General features: G+C 38.5%; 1 protein-coding gene across 1 annotated transcript in view; it reads right to left on the bottom strand.

Moving 5' to 3' along the window:
- The window catches only part of LRBA (LPS responsive beige-like anchor protein), a 746,337-nt gene that overhangs the window by 445,127 nt on the left and 283,049 nt on the right, over window positions 1–18,161 (bottom strand). The window contains exon 35 of the mRNA XM_052655100.1: window positions 8,115–8,223. Coding sequence (XP_052511060.1) covers window positions 8,115–8,223 — 109 coding nt within the window. The remainder of the gene's footprint in view (window positions 1–8,114; window positions 8,224–18,161) is intronic.

Below are 18,161 nucleotides of genomic sequence, written 5' to 3'. Positions count from 1 at the left end.
GCTCCATCTTCTAAAGTATTATTTAAGATTCAAGAGCAATACAGTTAGAAATATGTTAAATATGAATATGCCTTAATCAATTGGGGTTTTGTGGTATAAACTCAGAGAATTCTTTTCTATGAACATAAAAGACTAGAAAATACTAAAACTATGTTTGCTGTCTTAAAACTGACTCTCATATGACCCGGTCAAACAAATATGTTTTCTCCACTAATAACTTATATAACAATAAAATCAGTTTGGAAATACTTGTTTTTATTTAGATTTTAGAATATTTCTATAAATAGTATAAATCTCATAGCAAGATGATAAAAGATTAAGAAAAATTTCACTAGACTAAATTAGCCTAGAATAAAGCTGTTGTCTGTGCCAGGATTAAAAATTATTCATACATTCTATCAAAGTCTAATAAAATGTGAAACAAATATATAGGTTAGTGATTAACACAAAAACTGCCCAGATTTGGATTCCAGTTGTAATTCTGGGTTATTTCTCCTTTATGCTGTTTTATCATTTATAAAATTAGAGATCATAACAAAATCACCTTGGAGGTTTATTGTACGGATTAAATTAGTTAAAACTTACAAAGCATCATGTTCCTGACATAACATAAGGATTCACGAAATACTGCGTGAAGTTACCACCATTATCGCTCATCTAAATTGCTACTGTATTTAGTGTTTGGGTGAAATCAACTCAGTTTCTTGTATTACACAATATTTTAGAAGTATTTTTCCTCTTTCAATTTCACATGTTTTCTTCTTCCTCATTCTCTCATCTTCAAACAAATAAAAAGACATATGCCACCACCATGACCACTAAAACTTCAAATAAAAATAATGAACTGCAATTTCAACCCAGAGTTACAAAGGAACTTGTCTATAACCAAGAAAGGACAATAAGGAAGATGTTCCAGATTAGGATGGTAGGCTGAAATGACAATTTTAAAAGTTTTTTCTTCCTTCAAATCCTGAAGAATTATCAAAAGCAAAACTACTGGGTGAAAAAAAAAAACTAACAGAAATAACCAGTAACAAAAGAAACATAATGTAAACCACCAAACATTAAAAAATTGGTGGCCATTGGAAAACTAAACATACTGAAATTATAGAACTAAGGCTGCAATAAGCTCAATTCTTAATCATGTCCTCATGCGTCCAAAGTAATACTGGTAAACTGACAACATTCTAAGAATTTTTCTTAATGTCTTCATAGATGAAGAAACATAAGTTGAGTAGGTATCATTATCTCTTGCTTATTCTAACTGAAGATGCTAGAAAAAGCCTACTGTGCAAAAATTGGTGAAACAAGTTAAGTGAAAACACAGTCTGACTTCCCAGGGCAGAAGCAGACTTCAGAGTACCCTCTGAATTGATGGATAATGATTCAAAGCCGAAGCACATTTCTCTCTGATAAGACTTCTCCATGTTTCTAAAAAGATGAAATGAATGTTGTAGAAAATTATTAAAATCGTATATGAGAAAGTAAAACTTAGATGAGCTAAGAAGGCCTCCTCACCTATATCAATGGTCTTTTTCCCTCTCTTCATGATAGGCAAATAAAACTAGTCAAAAATCAAATTTCAAAAATCAAACAATAGCTCAGGTAGGGGAAAAAACAGCTTTACAGACAGGGAGGTGATAGGAAGAAGTCACTAAGACAATCTATCTAAGCCAAACAATAGCTGTATAAATACTATATAAACAGTAGTATACATATGACCAATCAATGAACAAATAAAAAAGAAATAAAATATTTAAATAAAACTAGAAGATTCTATACAAAAGATAAAGAGCCATAGAAGAATATACAACAAAAAGTGAAAGGAAATTTCTCATGATTTTTTTTGGAAAACATAAAAATGTAACTTAAAAAAAAGATAAAAGTCAAAATGAAATAAGTAGAAAAAGATAAAGAGAGAGGCTGGAGGTTTAAATAAATGAAATGAAGAACAAAATAATCATTAAAAACTACAAAAAGACAAAATAAAACATTAAAACCATCCTCATGGCAAGAGATCAAAGGAAGTAAAGCAATTCAGATATAACTAACAGATATGAAAGACAGTCATATCTAACATAGACTGTGTCACTAAGAAAAGGAAAATAAAAGGCAAAGATATTTCAAATTTTAATTTACAGACATTTCTAAGAACTAAATGAAAACTCTGAATTTGCAGATTATAACAAAAGACTATGTTCCAGGAACTTTTGATAAATAAGGCTCAATACTGAGTCATATTCTTGTTAAGAAACGAACTCCCTTAACAAATAAAAAAAATCAGAAACAGAAAACAAGCAAATCATCAATGGGACAAATATCAGACTATCCTCAAACTTCTCTGAAAGCAACACTCAAATCCAAAGGCAATGAAGCAAACAAAGTCTATAAAGTTTGCCAAGAATATTCAATTCATCAGGATATCATTCAGATATAAGGACAGCTGGCAAACATTCTTAAACAGGAAAGAATTTTAAGTCTACAGCACACATGAACCTTTGTTAGGGGGAGGGGAGGCGATAAAACCCAGCAGTTAAGACTTGAGCCAAAAGAAGGAACCTGAGGGAAACTAAGAAATTATGCTTAATAAAAAAGGGGGTAGGGTAGTGAATTCACGTAAATATATTATAAATACTAAAGTATTATCAGAACTGTGGCTACAATACATGAGTGTTACATATGTAGACAATATTAAAAATAGAATATAATTTCAAAAATTAAAAGTTGAGAAAAAAATGAAGTATGAGAGGACTCAGGTCTTCAGCTTTCATAGCAGATTATGAACTGAAATATGCAATTTTAAACACGTTATAAATGAAGCTCTTATTTAAAAAAAAACACCAAACGATTCATCCTTTTATAATTTATTAATAGCCTGTTCACTGAGAAAACGATGATTCTTTTGGTAAAGAAACTTCCTTCTGTTTTTCCACTGTTTTAATTTTGTTAAATTTACATACAATGCTATAATAAGCAGCCTTATATATCTACGCTTACATACTATTATTACCTTTTCTCTTACAGATATTTTTATAGAATAGAGTTACTGGGTAAATGGGGGTGTTTGTGTGTACGTGCGTCCATACAATTATTACTAAAAAATATATGACCATATTGCCCTACCGTAATACTAAAACTGTACATTTCCACTGCAAAAATAAAAGAATCCCACTGCCCATCTCATCAACCCTATCTTCTTCAACAGTACTAGCTATGACTCTTACTTTCTCTCAGTCAGAGACCAGAGAAGTGATATCATGATTAATCTCATTTACATTTTCTTGAATGTTTGTGTATACAATGATCTGATTATCATTTTGTAAGTTCCTGATAACTTACATTCTTCTGTGAAATCTCTATTCATATCCTCTGAATATGTGCCTATTGGGTCAACTTTTCATTTATCACTTCATAAGAATTATTAAGACAATAGGGCTTCCCAGGTGGTTCAGTGGTAAAGATCCGCCCACCAATGCAGGAGACGTGGGTTCAATCCCTGGGTTGAGAAGATCCCCTGGAGAAGCAAACAGCAACCCACACCAACATCCCTGCCTAGGAAATCTCAAGAGGAGCCTGGCAGACTACAGTCTCCATGGAATAGTAAAATAGTTGGACACAACTCAGAAACTAAAAAACAACAACAACAATTAAGGTGGCAAACGTTGATTTATCAGTCTTTCCATGTTCCATCATGTCCTCCCACATGACTGATTGCAAGTTTCCTCAGCTTAACATTAAATGTAGTAATAAACATTTACTTCTATTCTTTCTAAAGTGACCTGTCTTGGTTACAGAATTCTTGCATATGCTAATGTTCCACTTCTATAGTTTTCAAATATTTTTCTAAAATATTAACTAGGTCATCTTTCATCTTATATATCTTTACTCCATTTGAAACATTTTTTGAATATATTATTTTTATAGTATTGTTTATCTGGGAAGTCAAGTACATCCTCAACATTCTTATTTCATAATCTCAACAAAATATTCATGCATTTTTTTCCATATTAACTGGATATTTATAAATCCAAATATATTATGGGGAAGTTTTTGATATCTAGATATCTTTTAAGGGATATTTAAATTCTAAATACTTTATGATTCTAATGGAATGATATGCTAATGTTACTTTACTGAATTTACATATTAATTTGAAAAAATTTTTTGGCAATAATATCTTCTCTTTATATTATAAAAACATTATGAAGACATTTGGGGAAATATGAATAATGTCTATATTTAAATAATAGCATTGTAACTGTTATTTTTCTGATTTGATAAGTGCACAAGATGACAAAGGATGGGCACAGGAAATTCTCACTTAAGTAATTACAAGTAGAAGTTTATTATGGCTTCAACTTATCCTCAAATTAAGAAAAAGAAGACAGAACCAAATATGGTGAAATTTAAAACACTGCAGAATTTAGAATGGTGAAGAGTGGTTCTTGTACTACTCATAGCTCTCCTGTAAATCTCAACTTATTTCAAAATAAAACAAGGATTCTACATCTCTGTCACTGTATGTCTCAAACCCACACACACAGAAAGATTTACTACCCAGTGTGGAAAGAATCTCCAGTAGTTTATATTTTGTTTTGTATCAACGAGATTTTATATTTTTGTTACAAATAACCATCTGTTTATTTTTTAGGGAATTCAACCCAAAATAGTATTTTCAACTGTACACAAACTATATTTCTGATTTCGATTCTTAACTGGCTACTGATTGCTGGTCAAAAGATAATCTATTAATTTTTTGCATATTTATCTTATATCTAATAATATTAATGAAGTCCCACTTAATTCTGGTGGAAGTGTTCAGAATCCCTTAGGCTTTCCTAGCTCATAGCATTAGTGACCTGAAAGTGCTATTTCTTCCTTATCTAACATTCATATTAACAGTATCTTGCACTTGCAAGAATATCAAAAAGTTTTTGTTAAATATTGTTAATAGAAGGTATCAATCACTTTTTTTCCTGATTTTAATAGAAACAGCTTTAAAAATTTCAAATGATATTTAGTAAATGGCAGCAAACAAAACCATCCCAAAGAAAAAAAAGCAAGAAGGCAAAGTGGTTATCTGAAGAGGCTGTACAAACAGCTGAAGAAAGAAGAAAAGTGAAAGGCAAGGGAGAGAGGGAAAGGTACATCCAACTAAATGCAGAGCTCCAAAGAATAAGGAGGAGACACAAGAAGGCCTTCTTTAATGAACAATGTATAAAACCAGGAGGAACAACAGAAGGGAAGAACTAGAGATTGCTTCAGGAAACTGGAAATATCAAGGGAACATTTTGCTCAAAGATGGGCACAATAAAGGACAGAAATGGTAGAGACCTAGAAGACATCAAAGAGATCAAGAAGAGATGGAAAGAACTGTACAAAGAAGATCTTAGTGAACCAGATTACTATGATGGTGTGGTCAGTCACCCAGACATTCTGGAGTGCAAAGTCAAGTGAGCCTTAGGAAGCACTGCTGATAATAAAGCTAATGGATGCAATGGAATTCCAGTAGAGCTTTTCAAAACCCTAAAGGATGATGCCATCAAGGCGTTACATTAAATATGACAGCCAATATGGAAGACCCAACACTGGCCTCAGGACTGGAAAAGGTCAATCCCCGTCCCAATTCCCAAGAAGGGTAGAACTAAAGAATGTTCTACCCACTGGACAACTGCACTCATCTCCCACGCTAGTAAGGTCATGCTTAAAATCTTGAATGCTAGGCCTCAGCATTATGGGAACCAAGCACTTCCAGATATCTAAGCTAGGTTTAGGAAAGGAAGAGGAACCAGATATCAAACTGCCAACATTCACTGGATCATAGTGAAAGCAAGGGAATTCCAGAAAAACATCTACCTCTGTTTCATTGACTACACTAAAGTCTTTGACTGTGTGGATCATAACAAACTGTGGAAAGCTCTTAGAGAGATGAGAATACCAGACCATCTTACCTGTCTCCAAAGAAACCTGTATGTGGGCCAAGAGGCAACAGTTAGAACCCTGTATGGAACAAGTGACTGGATCAAGACTGAGAAAGGAGTAAGACAGGGCTGTCTGCTGTCACCCTGTTCGTTTCACCTATACGCTGAGCACATCATGAGAAATGCCAGGATGGGCGAGTTAAAAGCTGGCATCAAGATAGGCGGGAGAAGCATCAACAACCTCAGACATGCAGATGATACGACTAATGACAGAAAGCGAAGCGGGACAAAAGAGACTCTTGACGAGGGTGAAGGAGGAGAGTAAAAAAGCCGGCTTAAAACTAAATAATAAAAAACTAAGATCATGGCATCTGGCCCCATCCCTTTGTGGCACATAAAGGGGAAAAGGTAGAAGCAGTAACAGATTTCCTCTTCCTGAGCTCTAAAATCACTGCAGATGGTGACTGCAGCAATGAAATCAGAAGACAATTGATCTTGGCAGGAAGACTATGATAAACCTAGACAATGTGTTAAAAAATAGAGACATTACTCTGCAAAAAGATCCATATAGTCAAGCCTATGGTGTTCCCAGTGGTCATGTACAGTTGTGAGAGCTGGACCATAAAGAAGGCAGAATGCCAAAGAACAGATGCTTTAGAACTGTGGTGCTGGTGAAGACTCCTGAAACTCCCCTGGACAACGAGATCAAACCAGTCAATCTTAAGGGAAATCAACCCTCAATACTCATTAGAAAGACTGAAGCTGAAGCTCCAGAATTTTGGTCACCTGATACGAATAGGCAACTCTCTGAAAAAGACCCTGATGCTGGGAAAGACTGAGGGCAGAAGAAGAGGGCGTCAAAGGATGATATGTCTGGATGGCATCACGGACACAATGGCCATCGACTTGGGCAAACTTCAGGAGATGGTGAGGGACAGGGAGGTCTAGCATGTCAGGTCCATGGGGTTGCAAAGAATTGGACACGACTGTTGTGACTAAACAACAACAAATGGTCATTGTATTTAAATTGTTTTCTAATAAACATTTTTCCCACAGTTTCATTAGGGCTGATTACTAAAATGTATAATATGCTTTTTTCTACTTTTATTGATATTTTCATATGATTTTCTGATTTTTAATTGGTTGATTTATTCTATAGGTAGATATCTTAATATTATCCAAACCACCTTTGGAGTCCATGAATAAATTCTAAGTGTTCACACTTTACAGTTGACCCTTAAAATACATGGAGGTAAATACAACTTACCTTCCATATCCAAGGTTCCTCCACATCTGTAATTTCCTCTAACTGCAGACTGTGTGGTACTCTAGTATTGACTACTGAAAACTATCAGCAGATAAGTAGACCCACAAAGTTGAAACCTGTTTGTTCAAGAGTCAGTTGTATAGTTCTTTCATTACATTGTTGGATTATGTTAGGATTTTGTGCCCATGTTCTTAAGTAAAATTGGTCTTCTGGAGTTTTATTTTTCCAGTGTCTTTTCTTATGTAATGTAATGATAGGTATATGAAATGAACCTGAAGAAGTTTTCATTATTTTTAATGTATCAGAAAAATACCAGCAACATTTGAATTATCTGTTCTTAACATGTTAGAAAGAACCCCCAGATGCAGCTTTTCCTCGCCAATTCTTAGCAAATGTTCCTGGCAAATTTTCTAGTTCACCTTAGGTGTGAATTTTTGTAACTTATATAGTTATGACACCATTAATTCTCTCTATGAATTCAAGAGCACAAATTCAGGAGCAAGGGCTGAGACAAGGACTGGTCCCAGGATGGCTCTGTCACTTGATCCCCCTGTCAGAAGCCGGGAAGAAAGCTGTATGCGCCTTCATCTCCTCTGCAGCATCCTCAAGGGTAAAAAACTTCATGCCTCTGTTCAGCTTCTCTCTAGAAACCTCAAAGATTTCATCTATCATACGGGTTTTCACTTCCAGTAAACCAGCTCTGCTTTGCATACAGGAGAGCAAGAGCGGTTCACTAATTTACTGGCCAAGACTACAGAGTCTTACACTATCTTTCCAGAATCCACCATGATACTCTCACAAATTAATTTTTAACTGTTTGACGGCACATGATTGTTAAGACCATGCTGCAATGTTACCTACACAGTTGCCTATGATTAACGCTTTACAAAGGTAACTTCCTCAGATCACCCACAGGTATGACCTACCTCAAATTCCGCGTGTCTGTGAATGTCCTCTGCCCGCTGCCTGCTCAGGATGAATTCAGCTTCATTTGCTACTCTCACTAGATGATCCTTCATTGTTTGGCTAAGCAACCTATGGAGAGATGAACATTGTCACATGAATAAAGGCATCCACATGACATACGACTTTCCATTGCTCAGAGGTGGTGTGTCTGTTACTTAGGAGAGGGAAGAACATGCAGTCTCCTTTTCTGGCATCATAACAAATGAAGGACTATTATTTCACAGTAAACAAATGAAAACCATAACAGCAAAGAGTGATCTTTCGGGCAACAGCAGATTAGCTTTTATCAAACTAACTATCCAACAAAAGCAACTGAAAATGCTAGATTAAATTTATGTTTTACTCTTTTAAGGTACTGGAGAGCTTCCAAGGTAGCCAAGATTTTAGGAGCCAGGACCCGAGAGATGTTCAGCACGACTTTTCCTGTTGGCACATTTGCTATTCACATGTGGGAACAGAGAAGCTAAATACAGCTGTTGTAACTTTTAAAGCACTAGGGAAATAAAAACGGACTTTTATAACCTTTCAGGTGGAGGGATCCTAGTAGTTTACCCAGGTTTACAGAAGGAGCAGAACTGTTCTGTAGGAAACAGACAACAGACCAGTTCCGCAAAACAATACAACAGGCCCCGAAACAGCACCATGCTGATGTGCGTGTGGGTTAACTGGCAGCCAAGACACTGCAGAAAATTCTCAGAATCTCACAGGATGAGAAGGAAACAAACACCACCAACAAAAAGAAAGACGTAACAGACGCAGGGTAGGTCACAGACTCACAGTAGAAGGAGACTATTCCCGTAGCAGGCCCAGGTTTTCAGAAGACCTAGGAGGGCTCCAAACTAAGAGTAGGCAAACTGTAAATAGGGCAAACTCTAACAGAGATTTTGAAATTTTCAGCTTTGAATCATCTCGGTCTTAATATATGTGTGTTAGTCACTGCTGCTGCTGCCGCTAAGTCGCTTCAGTCGTGTCTGACTCTGTGCAACCCCATAGACGGCAGCCCACCAGGCTCCACCGTCCCTGGGATTCTCCAGGCAAGAATACTGGAGTGGGTTGCCATTTCCTTCTCTGTATGAAAGTGAAAAGTGAAAGTGAAATCGCTCAGTCATGTCCAACTCTTAGTGACCCCATGGACTGTACCCTACCAGGCTCCTCCGCCCATGGGATATTCCAGGCAAGAGTACTGGAGTGAGGTGCCATTGCCTTCTCCGGTTAGTAACTCAGTCGTGTCCAACTCTTTGCGACCCCATGGACTGTAGCCCAACAGGTTCCTCTGTCCATGAGATTCTCTAGGAAAGAACACTGGAGTGGGTTGCCATTCCCTTCTCCAGAGATCTTCCTGACCTAAGGATTGAAGACAGGTCTCCGGCATTGCAGGTAAATTCTTTACCCTTTGAGCTCCTTGGGAAGCCCCACTCTTAATGTAATCAGCACCTAATCTAACTGCTGGGCTTCCCAGGCGACTCAGTGGTAAAGAATACACCTGCCAACACAAAGAAACACAGAAGATGCAGCTTCAGTCCCCAGGTCAGGAATATCCCTGGAGGAGGAAATGGCAAAGCACGCCCGTATTCTTACCTGGGAAATTCCAAAGACAGAGGAACCTAGTGCAAAAAGTCATATATGACTAAGGAGTACAATCTAACTACTAATAAAAAATCAAAAGGAAATCCTCCAAGGGGAAGATATTATCATCTAAGGACTGTTAAATACAATTTCCTGCAACATTAAATACAATTTCCAACATTCAATCACCAATAACATAGTGTTGAAATATACAAACTACTATAGGTAAAATAATAACTAGCGATGACTACTGTATAGCAAAGGGAACTCTACTCAATACTCTGTAATGACCTATATGAGAAAAGAATTAAAGAGTAAATAAATGTATATGTATAACTGAATTACTTTGCTTTACTAAAGAAATTAGCATAACATTGAAAATCAACAATACTCCTTAATTTTTTAAAATCACCAGTAACAGACAACACCAAAAGAATGAAAGCCAACTTACAAATAATCAAAATACTAAAGTTTCAAGGTGAAACCAAGCAGGGCCCTGCGGAGTTCCTGGGTATGAAAACCTTTCCCTGTCCAAGTTCTTTGGAGGGAGCAGACTCTACACTCCCTGACCCCCTGAGTCCCAAACAGCAGATTCAAATGGCTGCTAATCAGGGAAGGGAGGAGATGCAGAGATAAGACAGCCAAGAAACAATAGTGCAGGCTTCAGGCAAGGTCCTGGTTCCCCTCATTTCAGTTCAGTCCCTCAGTCATGACGGACTCTTTGCAACCCCATGAACTGCAGCACGCCAGGCCTCCCTGTCCATCACCAACTCCCGGAGTTCACTCAAACTCATGTCCATCAAGTCAGTGATGCCATCCAGCCATCTCATCCTCTGTCGTCCCCTTCTCCTCCTGCCCCCAATCCCTCCCAGCATCAGGGTCTTTTCCAGTGAGTCAACTCTTCGCATGAGGTGGCCAAAGTATTGGAGTTTCAGCTTCAGTATCAGTTCTTCCAATGAACACCAGGACTGATCTCCTTTAGGACGGACTGGTTGGATCTCCTTGCAGTCCAAGGGACTCTCAAGAGTCTTCTCCAACACCACAGTTCAAAAGCATCAATTCTCTGGCACTCAGCCTTCTTCACAGTCAAACTTTCACATCCATACATGACCACTGGAAAAACCATAGCCTTGACTAGACGGACCTTTGTTGACAAAGTAATATCTCTGCTTTTGAATATGCTATCTAGATTGGTCATAATTTTCCTTCCAAAGAGTAAGCGTCTTTTAATTTCATGGCTGCAGTCACCATCTGCAGTGATTTTGGAGCCCCCCAAAATAAAGTCTGACACTGTTTCTACTGTTTCCCCATCTATTTCCCATGAAGTGATGCAACCAGATGCCATGATCTTCGTTTTCTGAATGTTGAGCTTTAAGCCAACTTTTTCACTCTCCTCTTTTACTTTCATCAAGAGGCTTTTTAGTTCCTCTTCATTTTCTGCCATAAGGGTGGGGTCATCTGCATATTTGAGGTTATTGATATTTCTCCTGGCAGTCTTCCAGCTTGTGCTTCTTCCGGCCCAGTGTTTCTCATGATGTACTCTGCAGTGAAGTTAAATAAGCAGGGTGACAATACACAGCCTTGAGGTACTCCTTTTCCTATTTGGAACCAGTCTATTGTTCCATGTCCAGTTCTAACTGTTGCTTCCTGACCTGCATACAGGTTTCTCAAGAGGCAGGTCAGGTGTTCTGGTATTCCCATCTCTTTCAGAATTTTCCACAGTTTATTGTGATCCACACAGTCAAAGGCTTTGGCATAGTTAATAAAGCAAGAGACACATTAACAATATCTCTGAGCTCTTCATAAAACCAAAATCTCCAACAACTGGATGATGTCAGGATTCTTTATTCCAGAGAAGACCAACTGAGGTCAGATTAAAGGAAACAGAGAAGCTCATCAAAAGATTACCTGAGAACAAATGAAAAGAGTGAAGGCCCTGCACAAACCCTAATCTTATCCGTGAACCACTGAACCAAGCCTCAACCTTGACCATTGCTATAAAATCCCTCCCCAGTTCCTCCCAGGTGTGGACATGCCATTTTCCAGGGCAGGTGCTTACTCTGTCCCCTTTCTGCCTGGCAAAGTAATAAAGCTAATCTTTTCTACTTCACCAAAAATCTTTATGTTCTTGGGCTCCAAAATCACTGCAGATGGTGACTGAAGCCATGAAATTAAAAGATGCTTGCTCCTTGGAAGGAAAGCTATGACCAACCTAGACAGCATATTGCTTTGCCGACAAATGTCCATATAGTGAAAGCTTTGGTTTTTTCCAATAGTCACATATGCATGTGGGAGTTGGACCATAAATAAAGCTGAGCACTGAAGAATTGATGCTTTGGAACTGTTGAGTTGGAGAGTCCCTTGGACTGCAAGGAGATCAAACCAGTCAATCCTAAAGGAAATCAGTCCTGAATATTCACTGGAAGGACTGATGCTGAAGCGCCAATACTTTGGCCACCTGATGCAAAGAGCCAACTCATTAGAAAAGACCCTGATGCCAGAATATCTGAAGGCAGGAGGAGAAGGGGATGACAGAGGATGAAATGGTTGGATGGCATCACTGACTCAATGGACATGAGTTTGAGCAAGCTCCAGGAGGTGGTGAAGGACAGGGAAGCCTGGCAGGCTGCAGTCCATGGGGTCACAGAGTCAGACATGACTGAGCGACCAAAAAACAGCAACGAAGCCAGCGTTAAGAGAATTAAAAGGCAAACTTAAGAAAGGAAGAGTATTTATATTTAGTATTACATACTTCACCAAATATCAAGTATGATATTTAGAATACTTATAGTAAACAAGGAAATCACATCTGAAAGAAAAGGCAATAATCACAACAATAAAAAGTACCAAACTACACAAAACACATGGACAAAACATTTCCAAATGGCAAATAACTTCATGAAAAGGTTTTTAGGTGTTCAGGATTATTAATCATCAGGGAAATACAAACTAATACCATAAAAAAATATACTACAACTCACCAGAATCACTATATTTACAAAAATAGTACCAAAATTTGACAAGGATATGAAACTTAGACTCTCATAAACACAAAATATATTTCAAAGAATGATTATAGCAACTTTAGCCAAACACTAGTTTAGTCGCTCAGTCACGTCAGACTCTTTGCAACCCCTTGGACTGTAGCCTACCAGGCTCCTCCATCTATGGGATTTTCCAGGCAAGAGTATTGGAGTGGGTTATCATTTCCTTCCCTAGAGGATCTTCCGGACCCAGGGATCGAACCTGGGTCTCCCACATTGCAGGCAGACGTTTTACCGTCTGAGCCACCAGGGAAGCCAAACACTAGCAACTATCAAATGCCCATTAAAAATAAAATGAAATTTTTTAAGTAGTGGAGTATTTATATAATAAGACAGTAAAGAATCTAAAAGAAATAACTACTGTTATGCACAACACAATTAGTGTTAAGCAAGAGTACATCAAAAAATGCACACATATAAATCATCTGGTAAAAAACAAATATTTTTTATGGTAATTTTTAATATGGTTTATGGTAACAGAAGTCAAGGGATTAAGAGATGATTAGCTTGGGTGCTACTACAGACCTCTCCATATAGTGATTCACAAGGAACATTAGTAATGATCATACATATTTAAATGATGCAAAGAATTACCTTGAAAATATAAACAATTGACTCAGTGTTGGTAAATGCTTCCATAATACCATTCACCTATCAAATACCAACAGAATGATTCATTTCATATAAATGGGAGACTTCTGAAATATGTTAAGTAAAAGTCTTCTGAACTCCATTCTTTAAAATGAATTGGAAAGACAGGATGGTCAAGGCTAGGATTATGCTTTTTATGTAAATAGCAAGGGTAGCTAAACTGCAATTAGATAATTCCCACCTATAAAAGTTAGACCCAACAGTTATCACCAATGGCATGTCTACCGACACTCCATAGGGTTCTTCTGTTGCTTTACTGCAACTGTTTTATCAAAAATGTAAATTTAATATGCAGAGGCTTTGATATAAAGCAGGAGGTACACTCCTGTCATATGAACATGTTTTCACAGATGCAGAAAGATGTGTGTACAAAGGAGTTCCCCATAATATCTTACATTATTAAAAGAGAAAAACTGAAAAAACAAAAACATACAACCATATAATGCGATAGCCTGTATGCTTGTGAACTCGGTCACTCAGTAGTGTCTGACTCTGTGTGACCCTACAGACTTAGCCCACCAGGCTCTTCTGTCCATGGAATTTTCCAGGTAAGAATAACTGAAGTGGGTTGCCATGTCCTCCTCCTGCGTATCTTGCCAGCCTAGGGATCAAACGTACCTCTCCTTTCTTTACCACTGAGCCACCTGGGAAGCCCATAATGGGAAAAAAGAATAGTTTTTCCACAATGTATTATTAAATGGAAAAGAATTTTGAAGAGTATTATGTATAATATGAATTTGGGGAAAATATGAAAGAAGATACATCAAATTTTCAGTTACCTAAAACAAGGTCAGAATTACTAGAATTGCTGCACATGAGACAAATGAGGCCTATCAACTATTTTTGTAATAAAGTTTTATTGGAACAAAGCCATGGCATACTTATCTGTTGAACTACTATCTACGGCTGTCATTGTATTTTCATACGACACTAAGTTGCATAGTACTTCCTCTGTCCATGGGAGTTCTCTAGGCAAGAATACTGGTGTGGATAGCCATTCTCTTCTCCAGAGGATCTTCCCGACCCAGGGATCGAACCCAGGTCTTCTGCGTTGCACGCAGATTCTTTACTGTCTGAGTCACCAGGGAAGCCCAATCATACTGGAATACTACATTGAGTAGCAGAGACAGAGATTATATGGCCTGCAAAATCCAAAATGCTTACTGTCTGGCCCTTTACAAAAAAATGGTTCATCTCTCTTCTCTAGAAAGTCAGCTCTGTGTCCTTTTCCTCACATTTCTCTATTCTTTTAGGTTTTACAATAAGCAGTTATTAAAAGGAAGGAAAACACAAAATGTCTGAGGAAAATAAAAAGGCTTTGCGCTCTTCTACCACTTTTTCCATATCTCTATTAAGTTCATATAACACTATTTATAGCTTGGTTCCAGGTCTGTCAGACCTTTCACCACTATCCACAAGTTATCTCCTAGTCACTTTAGAAGTTAACAAAATGTCCTATCTATGATTTTTGACTAACATCATCAAGGTATCTTTTTCAAATGCTATTAAACGGTATACATTTAGACATAGAGATAAAAACAATCCCGAGTGCAATTTTAAAACCTGCTAATGAATAACTTCCTATGACACTGCAGAGAAAGCAACAACTTTCACGAATGGAGATGTGAAATACTGGTTTGTGCTTCTAAGTCTCTCTCTAGGGATCAAAAACCACACAGAAATTTAACATCAATATGCTGCCTCACAGCACTCAAATATTAATTGAATTGAAGAGTCAATGGCACGCCATTCTTCCAGTCCCCAAACAAGCACCTTCAAAGTCATTCTAGTTCCTTCCTCTTTGTTACTACCTCAGATTTGCAGATGGCACCACGCTTACAGCAGAAAGTGAAAAGAACTAAAGAGCCTCTTCATGAAAGTGAAAGAAGAGAGTGAAAAAGTTGGCTTAAAGCTCAACATTCAGAAAACAAAGATCATGGCATCCGGTCCCATCACTTCATGGGAAATAGATGGGGAAACAGTGGGAGACTTTATTTTGGGGGGCTCCCAAAATCACTGCAGATGGAGACTGCAGCCACGAAATAAAAAGAAACTTACTCCTTGGAAGAAAAGTTATGACCAACACCTATATAGCTAATTAAAAACCAGAGACATTACTTTGCCAACAAAGGTCCGTCTAGTCAAGGCGATGGTTTTTCCAGTAGTCATGTATGGATGTGAGAGTTGGACTATAAAAAAGCTGAGTGCAGAAGAATTGATGCTTTTGAACTGTGGCGTTGGAGAAGACTCTTGAGAGTCCCTTGGACTGCAAGGAGATCCAACCAGTCCATCCTAAAGGAGATCAGTCCTGGGATTTCTTTGGAAGGAATGGTGTTGAGGCTGAAACTCCAAATCTTTGGCCACCTGATGTGAAGAGGTGACTCATTTAGAAAAGACCCTGATACTGGGAAAGACTGAGGGTAGGAGGAGAAAGGGACGACAGAAGATGAGATGGCTGGATGGCATCACCAACTCAATGGACATGGGTTTGGGTGAACTCTGGGAGTTGCTGATGGACAGGGAGGCCTGGTGTGCTGTGGTTCATGGGGTCGCAAAGAGTCGGACACGACTGAGCGACTGAACTGAACTGATATGGCAAAGGTGATGGGGCACACACTCCTGTGATACGCCACGTTATGTAAGCTCTCTCTTGGCCCACAAGAGATTCTCCAGCCAGCCTTGAAAAAGTAAGCTGCTATGGTGTGACAGGGCCATGTGACAAGAGGCTAGGACAGCCTCTGGGTGCTGAGATTAGCTCTTAGTGATCTAAGTGATCTTAGTGATTAGTCAGCAAGAAAAAGGGGATCTCAGTCCTCTGGGTGAAAGGAACTGAATTCTGCCAATAACCACGTGAGCTTAAAGGAGGACTCCAACTTCCAGCAAGAACACAGTTTGTATAATTCCTTTCAGTTCAGTGCAGTTCAGTTGCTCAGTCGTGTCCGACTCTTTGCGACCCCATGAATCGCAGCACGCCAGGCCTCCCTGTCCGTCACCATCTCCCGGAGTTCACTCAGACTCATGTCCATCAAGTCAGGGATGCCATCCAGCCATCTCATCCTCTGTCGTCCCCTTCTCCTCCTGCCCCCAATCCCTCCCAGCATCAGAGTCTTTTCCAATGAGTCAACTCTTCGCATGAGGTGGCCAAAGTACTGGAGTTTCAGCTTCAGCATCATTCCTTCCAAAGAACACCCAGGGTTGATCTCCTTCAGAATGGCCTGGTTGGATCTCCTTGCAGTCCAAGGGACTCTCAAGAGTCTTCTCCAAGACCACAGTTCAAAAGCATCAATTCTTCAGCGCTCAGCCTTCTTCACAGTCCAACTCTCACATCCATCCATGACCACTGAGAAAACCATAGCCTTGACTAGACGGACCTTAGTCGGCAAAGTAACGTCTCTGCTTTTGAACATGCAATCTAGGTTGGTCACAACTTTTCTTCCGAGGAGCAAGCGTCTTTTAATTTCATGGCTGCCGTCACCATCTGCAGCGATTTTCTGCAGACTTATAAAACTTGCAGTAGAGGATCCAGCTGAGCTGTGCCTAGACGGCCAACTCAAAGAACCTGCAAGATCGTAAATTTCTGTTGTTTCAAGCTGCAACATTTCTGGGAATTATTACATACCAAGAGATAAGCAATGTGAATACAGTTAGGACGTAAGAATACACGTACTGTCACAATTCAGTAGAAGTCAAGATAAGTATCAGCTTCTCAAGCTGGAAAACAGTACCAACAGAGAGCTAGAGCTTAAGGATCAGCCTTAAATAAAGGGCAAAGGCATTAAGAGGACAGGTCACTGTGGAGACCAGTACGAATGAAGTTACAGAGAGGGGGAAATGTGTTCTGTAAAGAAAACACCCCTTCTATCACTGTTTTTCAAGAAGCACACAGTGCGCAGGTAGCTAAATAGACAGACATATACTACTCTCCTCTTTTTTTTGGGGGGGGGGGTGCTTTATATACATGTAATATATGTAGTAAAAAACAATGATGCAACACCTAAATAAGGAAGCAACAATGGAAACACAGAACAATTTTCAGTATAAGCCACACCACTATTAATATTTTATGTACCTGTTCATACATTTGTCTAAACTTATAAAAACACAAATGGTATCTGTGGTATACATGTATATATATAGAAATATGTATATGTGCATATAAATATTTAAGCATATGTGTATAAAGGAGTCATACTATACTGTTTATTTTATACTGTTTATTTTACTTAATGGTGTACCATTATCAAAAAGAATTTTTGTGGATGGAATATAACATAATTTATTAAATTAGTCCCTTATTCACAGATCATTCTTTCCTTCTCTACCTTGACTGGTAATATCATTGCTATTTACCTAGTTACTGAAGCTAGAAATATCAACCATATCTGATTCTTCCTTCCTCTTCATTCTTCACTTTCAGTAGAACAAGTACGGTCCATTCTACCCCTCTAACACCTCTCAAGCTGTTTCTTTCTATAACGTTCTCCAATGCCGCCCAACCTCACGGCTTCAATTATTACAATATGTGTGCTCAGTCGCTTCAGTCATGTCCAGCTCTTTGCGACCCTATGGACTGTAGCCCATCAGGCTCCTCTGTCCATGGGGATTCTCCAGGCAAGAAAACTGGAGCGGGTTGCCATTTCTTCCTCCAGGGTACCTTCCCGACCCAGGGATGGAACCAGCCTCTCTTACGTCTCCTGCATTGGCAGGCGTGTTCTTTACCACTAGTGCCTGGGACTCTCCCTGATG

Source organism: Budorcas taxicolor, chromosome 17 (genome assembly GCF_023091745.1).
Source record: "Budorcas taxicolor isolate Tak-1 chromosome 17, Takin1.1, whole genome shotgun sequence".
NCBI classification, from domain to species: Eukaryota; Metazoa; Chordata; class Mammalia; order Artiodactyla; family Bovidae; genus Budorcas; species Budorcas taxicolor.
The sequence above is the reverse complement of the archived record's forward strand: the minus strand, read 5'-3'. Positions and strand labels throughout refer to the sequence as shown.